The sequence below is a fragment of the Trichomycterus rosablanca genome, chromosome 19 (assembly GCF_030014385.1).
Source record: "Trichomycterus rosablanca isolate fTriRos1 chromosome 19, fTriRos1.hap1, whole genome shotgun sequence".
In the NCBI taxonomy this organism is placed as follows: domain Eukaryota; kingdom Metazoa; phylum Chordata; class Actinopteri; order Siluriformes; family Trichomycteridae; genus Trichomycterus; species Trichomycterus rosablanca.
In genome coordinates this window covers 21,600,108-21,626,275 of record NC_086006.1, presented here as the reverse complement: position 1 = coordinate 21,626,275, position 26,168 = coordinate 21,600,108, and the positions used below count along the sequence as shown (strand labels likewise).

The 26,168-nt window shown below is 43.4% G+C and overlaps 1 protein-coding gene across 1 annotated transcript in view; it reads right to left on the bottom strand.

Moving 5' to 3' along the window:
- The window catches only part of lrp1ab (low density lipoprotein receptor-related protein 1Ab), a 146,247-nt gene that overhangs the window by 14,235 nt on the left and 105,844 nt on the right, over positions 1–26,168 (bottom strand). Inside the window, exons 33-75 of the mRNA XM_063016137.1 lie at positions 25,475–25,618; positions 25,052–25,177; positions 24,168–24,299; positions 23,759–23,893; positions 22,827–22,956; positions 22,469–22,595; positions 21,491–21,642; positions 21,287–21,411; positions 20,656–21,030; positions 17,617–17,806; positions 17,285–17,489; positions 16,994–17,183; positions 16,788–16,913; positions 16,265–16,393; positions 15,983–16,102; positions 13,945–14,058; positions 13,624–13,773; positions 13,415–13,537; positions 13,138–13,254; positions 12,386–12,511; positions 12,127–12,249; positions 11,803–11,943; positions 11,105–11,292; positions 10,239–10,422; positions 9,711–9,796; positions 9,506–9,625; positions 9,232–9,419; positions 8,197–8,402; positions 7,906–8,094; positions 7,652–7,803; positions 7,000–7,093; positions 6,800–6,916; positions 6,579–6,698; positions 5,542–5,664; positions 5,120–5,245; positions 4,902–5,018; positions 2,892–2,998; positions 2,384–2,516; positions 1,978–2,100; positions 1,752–1,874; positions 1,205–1,336; positions 725–859; positions 473–592 (exon numbers count right to left, since the gene is read on the bottom strand). Of these exons, the coding sequence (XP_062872207.1) occupies positions 473–592; positions 725–859; positions 1,205–1,336; positions 1,752–1,874; positions 1,978–2,100; positions 2,384–2,516; positions 2,892–2,998; positions 4,902–5,018; positions 5,120–5,245; positions 5,542–5,664; positions 6,579–6,698; positions 6,800–6,916; positions 7,000–7,093; positions 7,652–7,803; positions 7,906–8,094; positions 8,197–8,402; positions 9,232–9,419; positions 9,506–9,625; positions 9,711–9,796; positions 10,239–10,422; positions 11,105–11,292; positions 11,803–11,943; positions 12,127–12,249; positions 12,386–12,511; positions 13,138–13,254; positions 13,415–13,537; positions 13,624–13,773; positions 13,945–14,058; positions 15,983–16,102; positions 16,265–16,393; positions 16,788–16,913; positions 16,994–17,183; positions 17,285–17,489; positions 17,617–17,806; positions 20,656–21,030; positions 21,287–21,411; positions 21,491–21,642; positions 22,469–22,595; positions 22,827–22,956; positions 23,759–23,893; positions 24,168–24,299; positions 25,052–25,177; positions 25,475–25,618 (6,183 nt within the window). The remainder of the gene's footprint in view (positions 1–472; positions 593–724; positions 860–1,204; positions 1,337–1,751; positions 1,875–1,977; positions 2,101–2,383; positions 2,517–2,891; positions 2,999–4,901; positions 5,019–5,119; positions 5,246–5,541; positions 5,665–6,578; positions 6,699–6,799; positions 6,917–6,999; positions 7,094–7,651; positions 7,804–7,905; positions 8,095–8,196; positions 8,403–9,231; positions 9,420–9,505; positions 9,626–9,710; positions 9,797–10,238; positions 10,423–11,104; positions 11,293–11,802; positions 11,944–12,126; positions 12,250–12,385; positions 12,512–13,137; positions 13,255–13,414; positions 13,538–13,623; positions 13,774–13,944; positions 14,059–15,982; positions 16,103–16,264; positions 16,394–16,787; positions 16,914–16,993; positions 17,184–17,284; positions 17,490–17,616; positions 17,807–20,655; positions 21,031–21,286; positions 21,412–21,490; positions 21,643–22,468; positions 22,596–22,826; positions 22,957–23,758; positions 23,894–24,167; positions 24,300–25,051; positions 25,178–25,474; positions 25,619–26,168) is intronic.

Below are 26,168 nucleotides of genomic sequence, written 5' to 3'. Positions count from 1 at the left end.
TGAACACACAACAGCATACAGACATAGTCTCTATTAACAAACACTGGCAGTATTACTAATACCAATCTCATAAAAACATGCTTTTAGCTTTTGGGGCAATAGTTTGGGAAAGGCCCATTCCTGTCCCAGAATGTCAGTGCCCCGTGAACAAAACAAGGCCCCCAAAGACATGATTTTGACGTTTTGAAGTTTTGTATGAAACCCCAGTGGCTTGAACAGAGCCCGGACCTTAATCCAACCGAACACCTTGGAGATGAATTGGAAAACTGACTGAATGACTCATTTTTTGACTGACCACAAATTCTCACACACACTGGCCAAAACCTCATGGCAGGCCTTCTTGGATAAGTGAAAGCTAACAGCTGTAAAAAGAGGCAATGTTATTAATGCTAGTCGTTTTGGAAATAAGCTCATATCTAGGTGTCCACATACTTTTGGTCATACAGAGTATGTGTACAAATGTCAGATTTACCATTAGCCTTGCAGGTGTTGTTGATCTTGGTGAAGTGCTTGTCGCAGCTGCACTTGTAGGAACCCTTGGTGTTGTTGCAGATTTGAGAACACACCCCAAACTGCTGGCACTCGTTCTTGTCTAAAAAGAAAACATCAGGTAAACTTAACACCAACTTCGCCTTCGTTTTTTTGTCCAGATTAGCATTTCTATTTGTGTGTGTGTGTGTGTGTGTGTGTGTGTGTGTGTGTGTAAACGAAGGAAGGTGGGAACCTTGACAGTTGCTGGTGCCATTGCTTTGGAAGCCTGGTTTGCAGGAGCAGAAGGAATATGTGCCGTTGACCACACAGTGAACCTCTTCAGTCTCTCCACACAGAGACTTGTTACTCTTACAGTCGTTCATCATGTCTGAGTGCACAAAAACACCCGTCACATAATCAAATGTTCTTGATTTTAGCTTTTCTATTGCTTTAATTTCTACAGCAGGATTTTTCAAATCCTGTGTCGCGATAAAAAAGGGTCGCAGAGAAAAATAATTATAATTAAATTAACCAATTTTAACAGGCACAAACACAAAATAAACGTGTACATGAACGCCCACTTGTGAAGGCTTTAGGTTCTCAAGTTTGTATAACCAAATGGCATTCCGATACAAATTGAATAAGCAGGTATGATTTGCATTTACTTAAATGTTGTTTGACAAATAATCTTTAGGCCGAAAAGGCGAAATGAAAAGATTTGGTGAGGGCTTACCTAACTTGCAGCCGATCTCATCCGAGCCGTAGTCCTCACAGTCATTGAAGTAGTTGCAGCGCAGCGTGGAACTGATGCACTTGCCGGTACTGCACCTGAACTGCTCCTTTCCACACTTGCTAACGTGCTCATCTGTTTCATTAGAGTCATAAGGTCATTTCAATATTAACTTTGTACAAAAGCACTTAAGTTCATCACATTCAATCCTGCTTCATTCAGTCCTCATTCATTATTCAATATTGCTTCATTCAGTCCTCATTCATTATTCAATCCTGCTTCATTCAGTCCCCATTCATCACATTTAATCCTGCTTCATACAGTCCTCATTTATCACATGTAATTCTGTTTCATTCAGTCCTCATACATTACACTTAATCCTGCTTCACTCTGCCCTCATTCATCAAAATAACATTTTGCTCAGCTATTTAAAAGTATTTACATTAAATTCATATTCAATGATCTGCTTCTGACAGTGTGAACTTAAATCATGCTATTCAATCACTCCGCATGCAAAATATTCATTTAATTTTCAAGATTCCATCCTTACCGCAGTTCAGCTCATCCGAGTTGTCTCCACAGTGGTTAATGCCATCACAGCGTTTGCTGCTCCTCAGGCACACACGGTCGTTCTGGCAGCGGAAGTTTCTAGTGGGTGGACAGATGAACTTCCCTGAAGGAGAACATCACTCATTTTTTTGTTTTTGGTACTGTATTGCAGCTATAAAATTGCTGTTGTTTTTGGTTATAGTGAAGTACACAGAAGTTGTACTTACTGCACTCCTCTGGGTTTTCATCTGAATTATCCCCACAGTCGTCCTCTCCGTCACACTTCCAGGACAGAGGTTTACAAAGAGTGTTGTTACACTGGAACTCGTCACTGGGACAGAGGCGTTTCGCTGAAAGAGAAACGGAACCGGATGTATGACAAAACATTTCAGAGACAGAAGTTAAATGGATGTTTATGCTGATTTTTTCCTTTTTTTTTTTTCTTTTTCTTTCTTTTAAACTTTCCCTGTGCCACACACCTTAAGCTCATGAAGGGCTTAGTTCTAAGCTCACAAGCACTGGGACTATGGAAAAGCTTGAAACTTTGCAGGGCTCTAGGCTTTCAGGACTAGAATTGAGGAATCCAGTTCTCTGACACACTGGCAAGACATGCTAATACGAGAACACACTCACTCGCATTGTGACACTGCTCCTCGTCGCTGCCATCCATGCAGTCGGCGTCGTCGTCGCAGTGCCAGCGCACTGGAATGCAGTGGCCGTTCTTACACTGAAACTGGTCGCCGTCGCACTTCAGATCACAGCCGTGCTGCATGACACACACACACACGAGCACGTCTTTACCATGCTTTCTTGCATACTGTGCACTACATAGTGAATTAGTACCAACACCACCAAAGACAGGAAGACACAATCAATTTCCGATATATTCTAGAATTTTCTTTAAGAGTAGAAATGTGAGACATCTTTTTTTCTATTCTTTTTCTTCTTTTCTGTTTTCTTTTACTTTTAATCTAGAAAGACAATGTTTAATGGTTTAAAATGCCCAATTCATAGACAGGATAGAAATAATCTCATGTTCACAGCTACTCATTACTGTGACTGAAAGCATGAGTAACAAAATATGACAGACAAACATATAGGCAGTAAACAGAAACGAAAGCGTGATTTTCAGCTTTAGTACCTCATCAGAACCGTCGGCACAGTCATGGTCTCCATCGCATTTCCATCTCCCGGCGATGCAGCGACCATTAGTGCAGGAGAATTCACTCTCTGAGCACTTACGTGGCACTGAGGAAGACAAACACACACACAGTCCTTCATCTGGAACAGTAAAACGAGAACTCCAGCATGTCTACTGACAAGACATCATAGACAAAGAGGGTCAGAATATACAGTACATACAGAAAACATAGATGAGGTTTAAATAAGGGTCTAACACAGAGTGAAGGAACGAAGGAAGAGGATCAAAAGACTGGAAAACATTCATGCCAATTATTTCACAACCACAGCGAGTTCTATAGGAATAATCATAATTAATTGGGCATTCAAAAGAACAAGACTGGACCAGTAATCAGGCTGCTTTATGCTACTGTACATGCAATCGTGGACTGACCCCAGATGGTGGGAAATGCGCTTCGTATTGGGGTGAAAGGGTAGCTGGAAAAACTCATTCTCTGAACCAGAGGCACAGAAAATGTTCACCCACCTCTGCAGTGATTGGTCAGTAAAGATGTATGAATAGTTGTGGGCGGAGCCTAAACTCTGCCACATGGCTGAAGACATACATGAAATACATGTGTCGAATGGGGTGAGGGCTGGTCTGCAGCCCTTCCTTAGCCAGTGAGGGAGGTGGAAGTGGACAAAATTTTAAATTACCGAAAATGGGAACTGAACTGACCGTCTTATTAATGTTATTAATGGGAACTGAATTGACCGTCTTATTATTGTTGTTTGTTACTATTGCATGTGTACTACCTGACATCTTGTTTAATGGACAGCTAAGATCCCTTTCTGATCTATAAACTGCTTTATTAAACCCTGGGCTTTCAAAAGTTTTGAGAAAGCATATCGCAGCCTTGAGGTCTCTATGCTGGAGAAACACAGTCGTTCACACTGAACAGTGAGGAAGGATCACCACAATGCCATAGATAAAACAGGAAGCAACGTGTTTGTAGGGGTGGTCGGGACTACATCATTCCGCACTAGGAGGATGCATAAAATGAAAAGAATGGTTATGAGAGAGGAAAGGAGCAGAAGAAAGTGGATGGAGGTGTGACCTACCTCTGATTCAAGCCACCATGTCAGAGTGGAATGAAGAACAACAAACAGAAGGTGAAGTGACTGGCATTCATGAGCAATGTGAGCAATGTCGTGAAACAGTGCAAACCAAACAGATATGGCAGGCAAACGCATGCACACGAGCTCCGAGTCAATGAATACGACACGTACTTAGCATACCATATACACTACGTGACCAGAAGTATGTGGACAGTACATCCCAACATCACTTCAATAAGGCTTGATGAACATCATTTAGCAGACGCTTTTATTCACGTCACTTATAGCACTGTGACAGTATACAGTCTAAGTAATTGAAGTTTAGGGCCATTGCTCAAGGGCCCAACAGTGGAAGCCTGGCAGTGGTGGGGCTTAAACTATCAACCTTTTTTGATTAATAGTCCAGCACCCTAACCACTAGGCTACAACTCCATCCATCCTGGACTAGCAAAGGACCTTCCCTAAAGCCCTGCCCCAATTCTAAAAAGAGATTTCAGAGACCAATAGGAGGTGTTTTTGTACCATTCCAGCCAATGCTTGGAATTGTGCATAGTGGTCTTAAGCTCACACATCAGCAATTAAGGTGGACCAGGGCTAGGCGTGTTGATAAAGATTCATGTGTACATGCTTAATTATATGCACTTGTTACTCATGTGGCTAAAAAAAAGCCAGCTAAGCTAATTCAAGAGATGTCCACATACTTTTGGTCATGTAGTGTATTCTACTTGGATATTAACACCTACCCTTATCTGTGTTCCTTCTCAGTTCTAACAGACACAAAATGAGCATGACCCTATTATAAAAACCATTAACTTTAGCCCACCTGCATCTATCAGAATACATGTAAGGACTACGTTTCCCATAATTTATTTCCCATGTTTGGCAAAACCTGTCAGACAGGCTGACCACCTACCGCACTTTTCCTCATCAGAGTTGTCACCGCAGTCGTTGTCGTAGTCGCACTGCCAGCGGCCCGGGACACACCGGTTGTTCTTGCAGCGGAACTGATAAGGCTCGCAAGTTCTCTCATCTGCCGCGATCACAAAGATCAAAGTCAAAACATCGAACGTACAAAATCTTACGAAGCTCAACTGATCCTAATCCAAAACCAAGACAGAAAGGGGTGCCTACCACACTCCTCTTTGGGCTCATCCGAGCCGTCGCCGCAATCGTCCTCGCCGTCGCATTTCCAGCGTGCGGGGATGCAACGGCCGGAGTCCTTACAGCGGAATTCATCCACGCCGCAAGTCATCTGAGCTGCACGGGGAGGAAAACACGGAGGTTAAAACACACAGATCATCGATTCCTGATATCTGATCTTGCGAATCGCATATACACATAGACGCCTGACCGTATACTTTTCAAAACTGCATTCATTTACATGGAGATTTTTAAACGGGACATCACTGTACCAGTATCAAACAGATAAAACAGCTATATTTCGGGGCAGTTCGGGGAAAGTATTTTAATAGCACGGATATAAGCTGAGAAATTGTGAACAGCAGGGTTTGGTGTATTCTGGAAATGAACTGTTGTGTAATGCATTTCCTTACTGCAGTTGGCTGGTTCATCAGAGCCGTCCACACAGTCGTTGTCGCGATCGCACATCCAGACTCGGGGAATGCAGCGCTTAGTGATGACACACTGGAACTGATTGGGTGCGCAGGTCACCTCAGCTACAAGAACAACAAACATGAAAAGTCAGAACCACTTATAAACACAAAAGTGTGTTTTCGATCATGTATGGGTGGGGGAGAAGAACTGTCAAAACTAAGTGTAATACAACTATGATATGGATCTATTCAGGCATATGTGAACACCCCTAAGTTCAGCAACACTTGGGTTAAGACCCTTTCCTGTTCTAGCTTGACTGTAACCCTGTACACAAAGCCTAGCCAGGTCTGGGTCAAGACTTGGTGTGACAATACACCACAGTCCTGTACAAAACCCTACATTTGTCCCCAGTAAACAGCTTTGGGACAAATCGGAATGTCAGTTGCCATTAAGGTCTTGTCATCCAATTTCAATGCCTGACCTCACAAATGCTCTTTGTACTGAATAGGCACAAACGCTGACAAATACACTCCAGTAGACAGCTTCAGAATGAATTGGAAAGTCAATTCCAAGCCTGTCTTTCTTTCTTGTGCCTGACCTCACAAATGGTCTGTGGACTGATAGGGCACAAATAGCCACGGATGCACTCCAAAATCTTGGAATCTTGGAAAGTGGGCTCCCCAAAAGACTGGAGGCTATTGCTGGTGCAAAACCAGTGGCCAACTTCATTTGAAAACCCATAATTTTGGAATGGTATGGTTTACATCCAAAGTCTTTTCTAGGTGTGGACCAAATATTGTGGCCCAAATGTACAAATCTCTCCATTCTTTTTATATTAGAATTTGACATGCTGTCCTATTTATTTAAAAAATGTGTATGTTTATGCTAGCATTTAATGACTAAATAATACTGAATGTATTTTTGGCAAATAATAACAGCAAGCAAAATATAATGAAAGCAAAATCCCATAAAATCTGGTAAAAGGGGAGGGGAAACGCAATTTACAATTAGCCGGCTACATGGCAGAAATACTCACGACAATCTTTCTCATCTTCTCCCTGTCCACAGTTGTTCTGGCCATTACAGCGGAAAATCCCAGGAATGCAGCGGCTCGGGTGTGAACACTTGAACTGACTGGGCAGGCACACATGAATGTCTACACCAGACACGAGAACACAGCCAGGTTACACAAAACAAGCACATTTATAATCGTTGCACCTAAATATGTGTACGTGTTTTTCATGAGGACAGAAATACCGCAGTTGGCTTCGTCCGAGCTGTCCTGGCAGTCATTGTCTCCATCGCAAATATAGGCTGGGTTGGTGCAGATCCCAGTGCCACACTGGAACTGGCCAGGCCTGCACTTAAACTCAGCTAAACACAGACAAAATGATTTATGATTTACAGTATGAAATTCTGAAAGACAGCTAAAGATAAAAGTAAAGCGCGATACTCACGGCAGTCGGCAGGTTCGTCGGAGCGATCTCCGCAGTCGTCCTCGGTGTCGCACTTCCACCAGAACGGGATGCATTTATCGTTCTTACACACAAACTGCAGGCAAACAGCAAATCATTAAATGTAAACCTTATGCTCATGGTATTCTTTTTAAGGGGGTGCATCTGTCGGATGATATCTGCTTGTCTGTTAAGTACTATACAGTTCTGGGCAAAGGTTTGTGGACAACGTATTATCTCCTTTTTTTTGTCTACATTCCTATAATGTAGCTCATAGTAAAGAAAGAGACAGGGGCCTTGCCCTCAATAGAGACAGGACAATGCTAGGCTAGGATCGAACTGCAGGTTAAATCTGATTAATATTTTAAATAAAAGATTTTAGAGATTTGTACTGGCCAAGTGTAACGTGGAAGAGTAGTGCCTTCCTACATAAAAATAAATCCAATCAAAATTGCCATTGACGCCATTACAATAATGATCAAAGTAATCAGTTTAAATCGCCAACTGATATGACGCCACATACAATGATTTGATTTGACAGGTAGTCCGAGTCACATGACCCAAAAAAGGGATTCAATGTATTTTTTAGTCTCTTGTGGACCTAGCATTAACACCTGTCCTGGATAAATGGACAGCAGAAGCAACAGACACCCACCTGGCTAGCTGTGCAGTTGGACAGACACTGTTTTCCATCTGCAGCCAAGTAGAAGTTGGTTGGACAGGCACACTTGTAGCCCCCCCCTCCAGGAGACACCAGACACAGGTTACTGCAGCCTCCGTTATCCACCTGACATGGGTGACTCTCAACTACAACAAAAAAAAAAAAGAAATAAAGTGAGTCTTGTACTGCCAAAAAAAAGTCTACATATCTTTATACAGGCTTGGGATCGGCATTAAGTGCTCTCTCACCTGGAGGCTGTCGGTCCTGGTGAAAAATGTGAATGTCCATGGGCCTGTGCAGAGTGCTGATCAGCATGGTCTTGTTGGTGCCCAGAGTTTTATGTGCTCTGTTGATGGACTTGGTCTCCCAGTCCGTCCAGTAAATGTAGTCCTCAAACAGAGTCATAGCAAAGATGTGTGGGATGTCTTGACTCATCACTGCAGAGGGAGAACAAACGCTTAAACACACACAGAGCAACACAACCTATATTCACTCTCGGCATTTACATAAAAAAACACAGAGAGGGAGAGAGAGCCCACCAATGTGTCTGCTGGTCCCATCCAGGCTAGCAAAGGAGATGTAGTCCTCTCGAGCATCAGCCCAGTAAATACGGTCGTTGATGAAGTCCAGCGTGAGGCCGTTGGGCCATGTGATCTTGTCCTTGATGATGACGCTCCGGTTTGTACCATCCATTCCAATACGCCCGATGTGTGGCACGTCTCCCCAGTCTGACCAGTACAGATATCTACACGCACGCACACACACACACGAACAATTAATAAGCCAGAGGCACAAAGCAATGAAGCCCAGTAGTGCTATGATGGGCTGCAACAGCTGGATCAGTGGGTTATCTAGGGTTCCCCTCTAGCTGCTAAACAGATGCATGTGGTTTTAAAGCTATACAGTCAAAACATGGCCAACAATATGTGCACACCGCAGCTAAGCTTTGAGTTTACACCCCTTTTTTATTAACAGATGCAGATACATGATGCCAGCCAGGCCTTTCTTATAACAGAAACGTTATTTTCCAGGGTTGCCAGTGTAGCCGATCATTAGCCCATCATCGCTGATATCGCCAGCTCTTGAGTTTAAATCTTAGCTGTGACATGAAGGAGGGAGGTCAAATGAGTTCCTTATTTACTACTGCTGCAGTTGCGACCTCTGCTGGCTGGTTGAGGCGCCTGCACTATGAATGCTTGATTCCATGCTTGTGAGACTACATTTCTGGCGGGTGAAAAGAAGCAACCAGCAAGTGTGCGTGTTCTAATCTGTGACTCTCCTCGACTTGAGGTCTGCAACGGCAAAGAAAGTCAGAACTGGGGAATTGGATATGACTAAATGGGTTTGGCTTATCTAAATAAGTAAATGGGTCTGTGTGTGATTTCCTGTGGTGTGCTTTTTCATTAGGCTATGGACCCAGAACGACCCTGATCAGGATCAAGTACCTATTAAAAAGTTAAGATCTTTATCAGGTACCAACAAATAAAAATGACATATGCTAAGGTATGACCACCAATTCATTGAAAAAATTCAGGACCAGCTTTAGGTTTGTAGACCAGTGTTTCAGTGCTTACCCGTTGCGCACATCCACAGCAACTGCCCTCGGCTCTCTCAGGCCGCTGTTGACCAACATGCTTCTGTAAGCCCCGTTGAGCTTGGAGACCTCAATGGTGTCCCGGCCCTTGTCGCACCAGTACAGGTTTCCTCCGACCCAGTCCACAGCTAGACCATCCGGATTGCTAAGAGATGTCCGGTGCAGCACCTGCAGTGAGGTCATACAGAAAATCAGAATTATGTTCAGAGTAATAAATCAATCAAGAGATTATGTGAGCAGTATGTCAGATGTACCTCCACGTTACTGCCGTTGATGTGCATGCGGCGGATCATGCTGCCCTGCGTGGTCACATCAGTCCAGTAGATCATCTGCTCGGCGTAATGGTAATCCAGAGCCACGGCGTTGTTCAGACCCTGTTACACACAAACAGGACAGAATAAAGAAAGTCTCCTCAAAGTCACTTTGATCTTTATAGTAATCAAAGGAAGTTGTTCTTACCTGTTTGATGAGGGTGTAGTTGCTGCCATCCAAGTTCAGCTTCCTCAGGTAGTAGCGGTTAGCAAAGATGAGGAAAGCCTCCTCCTCTACAAAGAAAAATCATCAAATGTACAGACACACAGACTTCCACTTAAAAAGATTAACTGGTTAAATCGATAACCATTTAAATATATTTTCTACAGCGGGGGTGGTAAAATAGGGAACTGGAAACAGCTAAATTGGAAGAAACATTTTGACAGGGCTTTTAAAGTGTTTATTGTGGCTCTGTAACTCTTTCCAGTCTAGTGTTGATTAATATTTGTCTGCTGGACAATTCTGCTTCCCCATTACTACTAATTTTTGTGTGAAATCCTACAAATTAAACATTTTTGTGCTTATTAATTCGTTCATATACGTACATGTAAGTTCCAAGCCAAAAGACATTGTGTGTGTACATTTCAAGTGAACCAAGAGGGTAAAAAACACGACTCCCTCACTGAATGAGTCTGTGAATAAGAATGTGGGTGTGCATGTGTGGCTAAGTCGTACCAGAGGTGGACTTGCAGCGGGTGGAGTCGGTAGTGTGCGCTGCGTATCCCTCCACACAGAGGCAGTGGAAGCTGCCGTAGGTGTTGACGCAGCGCTGTGAGCAAGGGTATGTGGTGGTGCACTCATCCACGTCCATGCATGTCTTCCCATCGTGCTTCAGACGGAAACCAGGCTCGCACCGGCACTGAGGACGCCACAGAAAGCAACAAATCATGCACACATGACAATTACAGACTTGTTTTTAAACGTTAAAATTTTAATAGTACAAAGCTAGAGCCATGTGACAATTTAAAGGAAAAAACCTGAATTAAATGAGTGGACTTGAGATAAGTGCACATGCCATACAAAGGTACCAGCAATTTTGCGGCTGACGGTCAATCATTTCCCACTTTCTTCCATTAATCTACCCAGCATACAGGCCAAAGTAATATGTAGACACCTGACCTCGGGCATGTTGGACATACCACTCAAAAACCATGGGTATTCATATTAAGTTGTCTGCAGTGATGGAGAAAGTTCCAATCAGGGAAGGTCTGGTCCACAACTGACATTCTATATGCTTTGTGCAGGCCACACCAAACCATGTCTTTGAGAACAGGGGCACAGGGTGATGGTCCCCCAAACTGTTCTCAAAAAGTTGAAAGCATATAGTTTGTATTTTGTACCATTCATTTTTTTTAAATCTGTTAGCAATGGGTCTGGCTAAAACATCTGAACTATAATAATAGAAACCTGGCCAAAAGTATATGGACATCCCTTCTAATTACACAGTACTATTTGTGTGTCTTTTCACCTATTTAGCCGTTCATAATCGATGTTTCTGGAGTGGAATTGATCAAAACTAGTCCTCAGGTTAGGACACTCACCTTGTAGCCGATCTTGAGATCCTCACAGAGTTGGGTGCAGCCGCTGAGTTTGCTGTTGAGACACTCGTTAACGAAGCAGTTGAGCTCGTCCGAGCCGTCGCCACAGTCGTCTTTCCTGTCGCAGAGCACGTCCGAGCTCACACACTTGCCGTTATTGCACAGGTGTGCCGAGTCATTACAGCGCTTCTCTGTGGACACACAAATAACCGGCCAATTGCAATTAGACTTCACAGCTTCAAACAATCTCAAAATCTTAAAATTTAAAGACTTCTTTTTAATATTCATGAGCAAATGCATTCCTCATTTTATATTCCACACAAGGAAATGTGGCTGAATCGCAGTTTGTAGTAGAATCTACAGATGAGGCAAAAAAAAACAAAAAAACACTTTAAATCCCATTTAGGAAATCCCTTTCCACAAGCTCAATAATTCAGTGACTCCCCACATGCAGGATAGAAGTTAATAAGGTGGAAAACAAGCCGCCATCCAACACCACCCTTCCCCCCACACACTTTACACACTACATTACACTGCTGGCTCTGGTCCAAAGCTTTTATGACATCTAGATTTTATGGCTCTATGTATAGCTGCACTGAACCTGTACTTTCCATTTTCACACTGATAGCACAGACGCAACAGCAAAGCTAATATATGAGGACATATGGTGTCTACGGAAAGGACAAAGGAGACGCCCGTACCTGGTTCTGTGCAGCGGGAGTTCTTGGGGGCTTCATCCGAGTGATCATGACAGTCAAACTCGCCATCACACTCCCAGTTCTTCTGCTTCAGGCAATGCCCATTAGCACAGCGGAAATCATTGGGTCCACAGGATGGGTACTCTGTTTAAAGAAGGACAAAAAGTCTTAAAAAACAATTCATTCAGGAATAACTGTCGCACTATTTTCAGGAAAGGCTTTCCACTTGATTTTAAGTTTTTGTGCCCGTTTAGTTCCATTTCTGAAGTCTGAGGTCTGATGTTGTACATTTAAACACTGAGGCATAATTGCGTCAAACACACTCACCACATTCAGGAGACTCGTCTGAACCGTCGCGGCAGTCCAAGTCATGATCGCAGACGAAATGCTTAGGGATGCACTGCTTATTCTGGCACTGGAACTCGTTGGTATCACATGTCTTGTTGTTCGCTACAAAATAATATGATGAGATAAGAAGAGAGAGGAAGCAGAAAAAAAGGTTGTCAAGAAATGAATGGTCAAAAACAACTAACAAACATCGAACATCATGTGACTTAACCTCTGTAATACAGATGTGGACACTTACGGCAGCCAGCTTTCACTCCCTCATCAGCTCCATCTGGACAGTCCTTGTCCCCATCACACTTCCAGCGTTGAGGTATACAGTGTGAGCCGGGACAGTGGAAGGCCTCTGGGCTGCAGGTCTTCGAACCTGTAATCATGTTCAATATTGTAAACACTGAATGTTTTCTTTCGGCTGCTCCTGTTAGGAGTCGCCACAGCAGATCTTTCACCCGCTTATTTAATTTGGCAAAGTATTTACGCTGGATGCCCTTCCTGATGCAACCCTTCTATTTATCTATTTATCTATTTATCTATTTGGGATTGTGTCCCCAAAACTGTAAGTTCATGTACTGCCTTACACCTTCTGTATTTTTGAGCCCTGCCTGAGACTGGAACCACTGGAACGCCGGTACTGCTGTTACCAGCATGGCTCTTACGATTACACCCATCTCCCCGCATCAAACATGATAAGGTCTAGATTAGAGGTTCAGAACCATTTTCAGGCAAATGGGACAGACAATCTTTATAACCCTACCAAAACAGGCACTGGACTTTTTCTCCCTAGTGCAACATCGGATGCACTTTCTGATGCAACCCTTCTCATTTTATCCGGGCAAAATCTAAAAATAAAAACAACCCTACGACCTCCAAGTTTAACATAAAATGTCTCTGTGCCACTGCAAGCTGTATTTTTGTATGGTTCTCATTTTAAGACAGACTGCACTGTTGGCATCATTCTTTCCCCACATCCACAGATTAGTTTATAAGACTCACTGCATTGAGTGCCCTCATCTGTGCCGTCTCCGCAGTCATCTGTGCCGTCACACACCCAGGATCTGGAAATGCACCGGTGGTTGGCACACTCGAACTGTGTCGGGGAGCAGAACTTATCTATAGAGGGAAGGATGAGTGTGTGAGGAAAAAAAACCACAAAAACAAAAAGAAATGAGTTTCAGTTCTTTAATTCGTACTTTTGTGCAAAATTCACTTTTGACCATTAGTAGTATGCGAGCGATTTTTAGAGGGTCTGTAGTTCAGACGAGCTACTAACCGCAGTGCGTCTCGTCTGTTCCATTCTCACAGTCGTTCTCTTTGTCACAGGTCCAGCTCATGGGAATACAGCGGCCGCTCGGGCAGGCGAAGAAGTTGACAGGACATTTCAGCTTTCTCTTTTCTGTCACACGCACAGTAAAAACATATTTCGTTATACTAATCCATCGGTGTGTGCTCAGTGATGTGCTGTAGGAGCGCGAGTCTAACCTGGACAGTTCCTCTCGTCCGAAAAGTCTCCACAGTCATTGGAGCCGTCACATTGCCAGGAGGGGGCGTAGCAGAGCGTGGTTTGCTCACACTTCTGAAAGGTCACACCTTTAACTCCCAAAAGGTAGAAGCTGGAACAGTCTGTCGGGCCTGAGAAAAACACATCAAGCAAGTGCTGATTTAATAAAGTGCTTGATTTAAAAACAGGGCTTTTATGTGTGTGTTTGTTTGTTTAAATTTTCATGCCATGTTTAACACAATCATCGCCGGGCCTCTATTAGGCAGACTAACGAAGCTTAATATGATCGCGAGTATACTTACTGCAGTTAATTTCATCACTAGCGTCCTCACAGTCCACCACCTGGTTACAGCGACTGGTGTTGGTGATGCAGGAGCCGTCCTTACACTGGAACTCTGAGGCGCTGCACAGGGTCACTGAGGAATTACACACATCAAGTATGAGCAGTTGTTTGTTTGTTTGTTTGTTTGTTTTATTGTTTAACGCCATGTTAACACATTGGTTACATTATGAGCAGTTGTAGATGGTACCACTGTTTTATTTGTACTGTAAGTATAAATGCTTTGGTTTGTATCTGCAAATCCATCGCTGCGTTCACACCAACAGCTCCCTGTGTTCCCACCAGTGTTAATTTCGTTGACGAATGATTTTCGTCATAGTTTTCGTCAACGAACCTTTTTTTCATGACGAAAAATGAGACGATGACTAAATAAAAACTACAAAAAAAGATAAAAACTATGACGAAATGAATCGACACTTTCGTCAACGAATAAAAACGAGACGAAAATGTTTGGCAGGGACGACATCCAATCAGAACTGATTTAGTTTTGTGGAAGGTAGGGACAAGTTAGAAAGAGATCCAATCATAACTACTTTAGCGTATGTGGAGGGGCGGGACAAGCCGGGTAGCCATCCAATCAGTACTAATCTTTTGCAGTACCGCGGCAGAGCCGTAGATAGAGATAGCTCTGTACCGCGTTAAGCGCACACTCGCACAAGTTTGATCTAAACCCGGGAAGACCAGACTAGCCTGTGAACTGTCGTTATTCATGGAACTAGATTAACTCCACAATGTCAACAGGGAGAAAGATGAGAGCCGATATCTGGACACATTTCTCATTTGACGTCGTGAAAAACAAGACGATGTGTAAACCATGTGGGGCGACGATCTCGGGTAAACACAACAAATCTGAAACATCTGGCACTGCTGGCAGTAATAAGGGCATCATAATGTCACAGCTGCTTTTATGGTACCCAGTTTTATAAAGAATGTAATATGCAATTTGTTATGAACCATGCATATATTTTTCAGGCAGAGCAGGCCTACTGGTCATTAATATTTTGTTATTGTTATGCTCAATAAGCAGGTCAGTTAAATAAAGATGTTTGAAATAAGTTAAATCTGGTTTTGTGTGTATTGCACATTCAAACATTAATAATATTCCATAACTGGTTAAAAATGTTTCATTTTGTGTAAGTGTATATAATGACTTAAATAATTTAAGGGAAGTGCATTTTACACCCTTTATATGTATTTTAGGGCGGCACGGTGGCTAAGTGGGGTGCGCTGTCGCCTCACAGCAAGAAGGTCCTGGGTTCGAACCCCAGGTGGGGCGGTCCGGGTCCTTTCTGTGTGGAGTTTGCATGTTCTCCCCGTGTCTGCGTGAGTTTCCTCCGGGTGCTCCGGTTTCCTCCCACAGTCCAAAGACGTGCAAGTGAGGTGAATTGAAGATACTAAATTTGTCCATGACTGTGTTCGATATTATCTTGTGTAATGAGTAACTACCGTTCCTGTCATGAATGTAACCAATGTGTAAAAACATGACGTTAAAGTCCTAATAAACAAACAAATATGTATTTAGTCGACTGAATCGACTGTAGATTTAGTCGACTATATTCTTATGATAATTAGTCGACTAAAACTAGACTAAAACAAACAATTCAGATGACTAAATTATGACTAAAACTAAATTACATTTTAGTCAAAAGACTATGACTAAAACTAAATCAAAATTTGCTGTTAACACTGGTTCACACTGGCTAAAAAGCAAATGTCATGGCACTACAGTGTACTTTACTGGGTAGTATCTACAGAGTGCATAGAAAAAATATTTGACCGCAAACCAAATGTGTTCTTACTAAAAACAAATCCTGGAGGCAAGTGCTTATGTATAAAAATTCCTCCTAGTTTCAAAACCACAGGCATAATATAAAGCTGCCTCCCTTCCCAGCTTCCAAACAAGATCTGAAATTGTGAACATTTAGTCACCAAAATACTTTTGGTTATTTAATCCCTGTGAGGACATTCTGTATCTGTTTCTGTATCTCCTTCATACTCACTGTTGCAGGGCAGTTCGTCGGAACGATCTCCGCAGTCGTCTGTGCCGTCACACCAGGAACTGTGTTTGATGCAGCGACCATTAAGGCAGCGCCTGTAGCCTTTCTTACAGCCACGGTTAGCTGTAACAAACACACCACAGCAGCAGCACATTACCAACCATGCACATAAGGAAAGCTGCTGCTAATATTTTATTAACCTTACCAGACTTACATTAACTGAATGTACTGAGAAAAGCACATGTAAAGACGTCAGGATAGGAGATAAACTGACATCAGACTTACAGCAGTATGAAGGCTTCTCGTCCGATTTGTCTTTGCAGTGAGCGCGACCGTCGCAGGTCAGGCTGTAGTTGATGCAGTCGCCGTTTCCGCACTCAAACTCGTCCACGCTGTGGCATGTGGTATTTTCGGCTGGACGAGATAAAGCAAAGACAAACACAGTTAATTACAGTAAACAACAGATAGTAAATAAAACAGCGAGCATGCATTTCTGTCCACTGGGTGGCACTGTAGACCGCTATATGATAAATAGGCTCCCAGTAAATTGTTCTGCAGTTCTGTGAATGCATAGTACATAGTAATGATGTACAGTAGAACTAGAGAACAAAGGTGCTTGTTTTTATTATGTATCACAGGGGGATCTGAGGCCTTTGAAGCATAAATTGCTTGGATTGTATTAGGTCACAATTCCAAACTCGCTTTAATAAAAGCTTGGATGCTTAATCATCGACTTGCAAAAAATATCCAAGACTTAAACAAGCCAATATGCACACTGGCATTGTGTTTATTTCTGGGTTGCACTCACCGACACAGACATTGCCCTCCACCAGTTTACGGTCTCCACGGCAGCTGCAGTTGACCCGTCCCTCTGAAGTCAGCAGACACAGATCCTCACAGCCTCCGTTATTGGTGTGACATGGAGAGAACTCACCTGAACAGCACACAACATGGCCTTGAATCTCAGATTTTTATTGCATCGATACATTAATGCCAGTCTGTGATTAAACCTACAGCCGTTAGTGTCCTTGGCCACGGAGATGATGCCCATAGGCTGCTGGGGGATGTCGGCGCGCAGCACTTTCATGTCCCTGCCAAATCTATCGGCTCTGAGCACAGCTCTGCGCACCCAGTCGGTCCAGAAGATATACTCGCCGTATACGGCCAGGCCGAATGGGTGCACGGGCTCATTCTTCAAAACCACCTACACACACAGGACAGTTTTAATATTGATTAGTAACAAAAAACTTTCTTCTACACGTTTCCACTATTTTACAGATTACATGTATATGCAGGAGAACTCACAAAGCGATTTGTGCCGTCGTACTCGCATCGCTCAATCTTGTCCAGCGTGGCGTCTGAGAAATAAAGCTTCTCAGCACGGTGATCTATAGCCAGGCCATTGGGCGTGCGGATGCTGTTGCCCACGATCACAATCACATTGGCCCCAGACAGAGAAGCCCGCATGATGCTGGGGGACAGCTCGTTCCAGTTCGTCCAGAACATCAGGCTGGAGGGAAAGAGTTTTGAAGATTATAGGTTTATTGACAAAATAAAAGAAATAGTCAAATCAATAATGATAATAAAGGGATATTGTAAACAAAGGACTAAATAGTCGGTGTCGGTGGTTTCCTCACCCCTGGCACTCATCCAGAGCAAAAGCTCTTGGATGGTCGTCTCCGGACATGGTGACCACCGTCTCCCTGTTGTAGGCGCCGCTGCGTGATTGGTCCACCGTGTGTCGAGTGATGGTGGAGGTGGTATAGCTGGTCCAGTACAGTGTGTCCCAGCCTCTGTGATACGCCAAGCCCTCCACAGACCCCACATCTGAGAAGTAAAAAAACATTGATCTGAGTATTATTTAAAAACATCAGAATTGTGGCCATACAGTGTACCTACTATCATCACCATATTAAAAAAGAAGCAGTTGAAAAAGCGCAGTTCTACATTAATCAAAAGTTTGAGATCCAGTGCAAGTTTAACAGATAGCAAGAAATCCTTCTGCCCTAATGAACAATGAAAGCTCCCGAATGTGTGTTGTTGTTAACTGGACTTCAGAGAAAGCATCTCTCAGTCTTTAGTTTGCAGCCCCTCTATTAAAAGGTGTGTGCTGTCCATATTTGCAGTTTATGGGCAAGGAGGCAACACAGTACTAAGTTATTATGGATATTATGGATTATGGGTCTCTATATTAATGCCTGGCTTTGTCTTTCAGAAACATCAGCACACTGCAGAGACATTTGAAAAAGCACAATTAGATAAACACACATCTTATAAACAGATCTCTAGGGTTCCTCTGCTCGCAGTTTCATGCAGAGTGTTCCCACTGATTACAGAGCCACAGGCCAGTGTTAGCACACAGCACACAGCCAGGAATGAGCTCAAGCTGTTGAGATTTTATGAGGTTTCTGGCATATCTCGCTCCTTATCTGTTGGCGTCACTGCTCAGAAATGAGCTTGTGACAGCATCTATCCATAAGACAGAAGGGATCAGCTAGAAGGATTAAAAAGAGATGAAAACGACATATTGGAACAAATCAGATACAAATTCTGAGCCCACAGAATACAGCCTCACCTTGTATTCACCGCATTACTGCCTTTATATGATCATAACCACAAATGTGCGGATATTTCACCATGAGCTTGTTGGACATCCCGTATTAAAACCATCGGCTATGTATTTATATTTGCATAGTGCACAACCCAGAGTCAGAAGAGGGCCTTCCCTGGACTGACATTACAAAGTTGAGAGCATGTCATTGATTGTACATTAATTCACTGTATACACCTGATACACTTGAACTTGATAATTAGAAAGGATGGCCAGATACTTTTTGACATATGGTGTATCTTACAGATGCAGAAAACCCTCATGCTCAGGTTGAGGCTATAATTACAGCTGCAGTGTGTGTGTGTGTGTGTGTGTGGGCGGTGGTGGGTGGACAGAAGTGGTGATAAGATCACCTTAAGCACACAATGACCGTCAGCGTCAGTTAGAGCTCGTCCCCTTTGCCATCATCAGGCTTTTAGCACACATGCACAGGATTAGCCGTGGCATAACGTGGATGGCTGCTTGGCTGGCTGAATAGATGAAGAAATGGCAACCATAGATGGGTGCAAATGATGGAATGGGACATGCACCAGGCCCTGGTGCCTATACTAGACACAGCGATCATAGGAATTGGACTCCTGGGACACTCGTTACTGATCTTTATTTTGTTGAGGAGGCGGCGGAAAACCGTGTCTCTGTGTCTTCAGGGTACGGATACACTGTTACTCGTCCTGAGCACGTCGGACACACTGCTGCTACTTTCTCTGCCTTTCCACACGGCGGCAATTGCGCTGGGCAACTGGCCTTTTGGCAGCTTTTTATGCAAGGCTGTCAGTTTTCTGGGCGTGACATGCAACACGGTCAGCGCCTTTACGCTGGCCGCATTAGCGTTAACGCGCTATCTGACGGTCGTCCACCCAAGGTGGTTGTACCGTTCCAGCACCCAGCGCTGGCTACGCGTCTCTGTGTTCCTGCTATGGACACCAGCATTGGCTTTGGCCGCGCCACAGTTTGCTTTCCGCACGGTAGGCACCTACGTCGCAACGCATTGCTTTGCATTTCTAGGTGACATCAGCCAGATGGTCTACAGCACCGCTCTGTTCTTGTTTGGATTCGTGTTACCGTTAGCAGTCATCATGCTGATGTATGCTAAACTCTACAGCTTCCTGCGCAGGACCAGCATGCAAGGCAACGCTTCACAGCTAGAGCGCTACCAGAAGCAGGTGACTCAAACCACAGCCCTGCTGGTTGTCGTCTTTACAGTGTGCTGGCTGCCTGCTTACATCGTCATGTTTTGCAGAGTGGGCAAGAGCGTCAACGGCAGTGGCAAGTATCGCTCGCTGGCTTTGCTGGCACGGATGATGGCGACATCCTCGTCCATGGTGAACCCGCTGCTGTACGCTTTCGTTTCGCGCAAGTTCAGGAGGGAGCTGCTTGGGAGGACACGGTGCGGGCGACGGTTTGTGTGCTGCCCGGAGAGAAGCAGGGACATGGTACAGCCGTTTAACCCGGCGGAGCTGGACACCCCACCTCCATAATGCAGGGAAAAGACCCACGTGATTACAAATGAATGAATGAAGAAATTCTGTCTGTGGTCATGTAAAACTGAAAGATGTTTAAGGCAGGACCTATTTCATAACAATTGTGCATGTCAGGGTCATGTGACATTACATTAAAGGTTGGGCTGATAGCAGTTACTCGTAGTAACCCTTTAAATATTGAACAGTATTTGAATTAATGGTGGGCAATAGTGGCTCAGTGGTTAGGGTACTGGACTAGTGATCAGAAGGTTGCCGGTTAGAGTCCCACCATCGCCAAGTTGCCACCGTGGGCCCCTGATTTAAGCCTCATTAAAACATTAAAGCATTAAAGCCCAACAGTGGTGGGACTTCCAATAACCTTCCAATTACTAGTACAGTTCCATAATGACTAGGCTACCCCTGCATAGCACCACTGGCATAAAATAAAAAGCTTGTTTAATTAACAGCGAAATACCTGCATTTAATGTGCATGGAATACCTTGTGTCAAAAATTCTAAACTGGCGTTTATTAAGTGCTACATTCTTTAACTCGATTCCACCACCAGCACTTGCTCCCAGAAATCCCACACAACTGCTGTACTCACTCTCAACGAGGGTCTTGCGGTCCAAGCCATCGTCGCTAATTTGTTGGATGTTGCCGAAGTGGATGTCGCTGTAGAAAATGCGATTGGCCCCTTTGCCCCCGCCGCCTCTGTGGTCGAACGTGAGTGCGATGACATTCTTCATGTGATCGGGGTCTTCGAAGGGCTTGATGGGTGCGTTGAGGTTGGTTTCGTCAGACAGGTGTATGCTTTTGAGGATGGTGCGCTCCGAGTATAGCAGGTAGCCATCGTAGTCGCGGCAGGAGCATCCGTCCTCGCCCAGCATGCCGTGGGCACAGGCGCAGGTGCGCGCACTGTTGCCGCGGAAAAGACACAGCTGCTCGCAGCCACCATTGTTTTCCTTACAGACGTTGGTGCCTGTAGGGCAGCAGGTTTGGTTAGTGTAAAAGTCTAAACCCTAACGGTCTGTTGATAAATGAATAAAAGTAGCTGGTTTGTTATTGCATTTAGGAACTAGCATTAACTTTGCATTAGCGCTAAATCCAGTATGGCTGATCATTTCTTTTACCGTATTTTCTTTCTACCCTAAACACTGTCAACCACCCCTCCTCCCCCAAAACAACCCCCTTCCCACCACACACACTACTTGAAAGCCATTTTTGATGATGCCTACCTTGCTGTCTGGCTCGGTTAAAGACTTTGATGTCTTTAAGCTGCACGCCAATGCCCTTTCGTAGATACACCATGTCTGTGGCATTGTTCTTATTGCCTCTCTTGATGGAGCCGTTGGCATGCGTCCTGTGTTGTATGTAAAAGTTAAAGCAACAAAAAGACCGGAAAGGTAATTTTTTTTAAACAAAATGTAGCACAAGCTCACCTGTCACTCCAGTAGATGTAGTTCTCAAACACAGACACAGCAAACATGTCCATGTTGTGAACGGCCAAAACCAGTTCACGGTTCCCTCCAGTCTCCAGATTAATACGCTCGATTTTGTCTGTACGAGCATCGCACCAGTACAGGAGGCCTTTCTAAATGTGCACACAAACAAACATACATCAGCTTCATTCAGCTTGAGTACTATTTCAATATCTGAGCTATTTAAATCTATCTACTTAATCTGTACAACTCCCTGGTGGGTTTGATTAGCAGATCTAGTTGTATTCAATTACTTCGCATCACTTCAGATCTCTACATATTGTATGTTTTAATTCTTGTTTTAGTTGATGTAAGGTGACCTTGAGTGTCATGAAAGGCGCCAATAAATAAAATGTATTATTATTATTATTATTATTACCCTGACCGAGAAGGGCCGTACTTAACCCGCACCCCATCACACATCTGCAGCAGCCAACCACTTCATTTCACTCAGTATCATGTACAAAAAGTCAGCCAGCCAGAAGAGACCACAATTGCAGCATCAATGAGGAATCCCTTCAGCCCTCCCACCCTCAGACACAGCCGGCTGATAGCAATGCTTTGAACCTGAGAACTCAACCTCAAGGCTAGAATGTTTTACCACTGCACCACCAACTTTTTGTTTAACTGTACTTACTGTATTTAATGACTGTTCATTCATTTTAAGAGAGTTCTGAGTACACATACGCTCCTTTTCTTTTGTCAGTACAATACAACACGACAAAATATTTGGTTGGGGTATTTACACATACATGATCCAAAGTATGTGGACACCTGAGCTGGAGTTCGAAAGATGATATTGATTTTACACACCAGTTGGCAACTTCAAACACACTATCTTGATAATTAAAAGGGTGTCCAGATACTTTTGGCAGGATGTTACCAATCCAGGGGACAAAAATGTATCTACTTTTCCTAATATGCTGTGCATGCACAAACCTTATAGTCGATGGAGATGCCGTTGGGCCAGCTGATACTGACGTTGACCAGGACCATTCTTTCTGAACCGTCCAGCCGTGACCGCTCAATACGTGGGTACTGACCCCATTCAGTCCAGAAGAGGTACCTTACACACATCAAAGAGATTAACAACCAGTTTGATCCCCGCAGGCAGATAAAGAGCGCAATAGAGCTCCGTTATCAGCAGCAGTGTACCGACTCTAATCATTATTGCAGTGTAAATATTACCACATTATTAACACTCCAGTGCCGAGCACAAACAAACCTCGAGGAAAAACATGGACTGTCTCCGGCAGGATTGCAGAGTGCTCACAAACACACACACACAATCTCTTACCCTTTCTCTGGATGGACGGCAATGGCGCGGGGTTTGTCAAGACCGTGAGAGATGACGACATAGCGGAAGGAGCCGTTGAGTCTGGCCACCTCAATCATGTCGAATCCCTGGTCTGTCCAGTAGATGTTTCCTACACAGCACAACAGTACATAATTAGTATTTACACAAAGTCCCGAGTGCACATCATGCCTGCATTTGTGTTTTCCACTACACACTCAAAAACCAAACCTGGCTCAGATAGAAACCACCAGTGCAGTTCTAGTTAATGTCAGAGATGCTGAAACTAGAACAGTGCAGATAATAAAAGCGACTGCATTGTCATTGTGGTGCAAAATGACACCAGTAAAATTTAAAGTAAAAAAGGGGAACTTTTGGCCTGTGGCTTCACATGTATGGAGTGGGGGTGTCCTAATCAGAATCAGTTCAGCATGGATGTGGTGCATGATATTTCAATGGGGAATTGGAAATGACCAAGTTGTGTGGAAAATGGACAAAAGGACTGTACTGTACATAATGAGTTACTAAGTTGCAAAAAAATATTTGCAAACATTAGAAAAATACAGGCACTGTTAAAAATGTCTCTTGGCTTCTGATTTTGGCAGGACAAAAATCCACATATCACATGTCCACGTTTCCCAAAATAACCAAACCAATGAGCAACATCGGTGACATGATGCTCAAATAGATTCTGCTTCTGTTCAGGTTTTAATTGTTTTTGCATATATGTGTATTATATTATGCATGAGGATGTAGAAGTACTGAATTAAAGAGACAAGTATATGAACTGCACTGCAATCTCACTGAATATACATAAGTGAATCTATATATATATATATATATATATATATATATATATATATATATGTGTGTGAGTGTGTGTGTGTGTGTGTGTGTGTGTGTGTGAGAAAGACAGCCTAAGCTGTCCCTCTAACCTGCGATCCAGTCAACAGCAATTCCCTCCACACGTCCAATGCCGTTAGTGACCACATCTTCTCTCCAGGTCTGATCTCTCTTGGCTCGGCTGATGGTGCTCAGACCCATGTCCACCCAATAGATGGTGTCGTTTTCTGCACATATGAAAAGCACAGCCTTATTCTGAGCTCCAAGTTCGAATCTTGGCAGTATTACTACCACACAGTGCTGGGTCTAAAATAATAATACATTTTATTTATATAGCGCTTTTCAAGATACTCAAAGACGCTTCAAAATCAATAATATATAAATTCTTAAGCCAAAAACAATTAGCAGTATATACCAGACACAGTTTGTGTGATTATTCACACTTGAACAGCACTTTCTTTCCACTTTAAAAAAAAAAAAAAAAAAAAAAAGGTCACTTACCAGCATGAAAGTCAATTCCCACTGCCAGAGAGGTGCCAGATACTGGAACCAGGGCATCAGATTTGTCACCTGGGTCCAACGGGATCCCCCGGATGCCCTCATGCACAGAGTAGAGCAAGAAAGAACCCATGCCTATACACACAGACATGCATGTGCCAGTTAGAGATGCACCAAATCAATACTGAGTGCCAGTAATACATGATACTGGACAGAAAGGCTGGACTGGATGTGGCACCATTTTCAACCCACAGCACTAAATTTAAGTAATCTAGAAAGCTATTTTTATAAACTGTGATTGCATAAACTCGGATGGGGCTGTTCAGACTAAGCTCACACTGTCGCCAAACTAGGCCTGTGTTGGGCTGCATATTCTCATGATACACTGCAAACCCGCTCTGTTTTGGCTATGCCATCACTTCACTTGACGCATGTCGCCACTCACTTTTTTTAGAGAGCCACCAATGAGAATAGTTGTTTATAATGATGTAACCAGAAGCAACAAACAGACAGAGCAGGGAAAAAACTCATTCTTATTTGTATTTTACAGCAACTGAAACTATTTAATTTAACTTGTGGAAACAACAGGGTGACTAGTGAGCGGTAAAATGGGAAGACTGAACTGATGGGTCTGCATTGAAATAGAATTCCAAAGACTTAGGTTTCCTGGTCCTGGAATCACTTGTTGTAGCTTTGTATCTCTTTATTAAAGTTTAATTCACCCTTTATTAGGGTAACACTAACATTTTAATTTTATAAACGCACTTAATTTAATATTTCAAATTTGTTGTTTTAATAGACTCACATCACTGTACCTGTAGGGTTCCTTTAAATCTGTGTTAAGGTACATTACATGACAGCCCATTAGTGTTGGCGATGAGGCATACCTTCACAGGACTGCTGGCCACTCTTGAGGTTGTAACCTGCCGTGCACATGCAGGCTCTGGTGGTGGGAGAAGTAGGCAGGCAGAGCTGAGAGCAGTCGCCGTTGTTCTTAGTGCACAAGTTGGTACCTTCAACAGAAAACAGAAGGAATTAAACTCGTATTGCTAATTAGGAGCATAATGGCCGACGAGGGGAACGTCAGTAATCACAGGGAGAGTGAGAGGACAAAATCGTGGAAACATGTTTAGGTCAATATAACGCCTGACTGGCATTGCACCAAGTCTTTCACCAGGCAGGTGGTAAATCAAATTGTTTGTTTGTCAAATTAGTTATTGATCTGCACGTTTTACTGCACCCTTGCTGTTTATTTTACAATTTTACATACTGGACACAAATAAAACATCAAATGCACTGTGCACCCTTACCGTTCTGCTGCACTGTCTCATTGTAGATCTTCATGTGCATTACGAGAGATGTGCTGTTCCTCAAAACTTTCCAGTTGCCTCCGTCCTTTTTGTCGCAGGTGCCAACCTGGTCTGTTCCCTGGTCCGCCCACCACAGCTTGTCACCTGGGCACAGCCGAAAGGAAAGGAGGTGAGCATGATATGCAATGTGGCTAAAAGGATGTGGGCACCCCTTATAATCTTATAAGTTCAGATACTTTAGCCCAGGGGTAACTTAGTCCAAACTATACTTATACTTGTCTGCGGCCCATTAGCATTTCTAAAACGGCTTGTGAAGTATTTTAAAAATAAAATTAAAGTTGGCCCGCCATTAAGCAGGTTTTCAAAAAACTTTTAAAGAACTCTGGGTGTTGTTAACGTATAAAACAAATCAAAACCGCTCCCCCATCTTTCCCCTATCCCAAAACATTAACTTTATACCTTAATTAACCTCCACATACTTTTGCCCATGTAGTGTATTTTATAGTTATAAAGTGCAAGTTTCATTTTCCAGTAGATGGAAATGATAAATACTGGTAAATAACAGTTCATTCATGTTATTAAGTATAGAATTTCATGACCTTTCACTCTTTCCATGACCTCAGGCCTCCATTTTATTTAGAAATAAAATTAGCATTTTAGCATTAGACCCGTTATCATTTTTGCTAACGGCTCG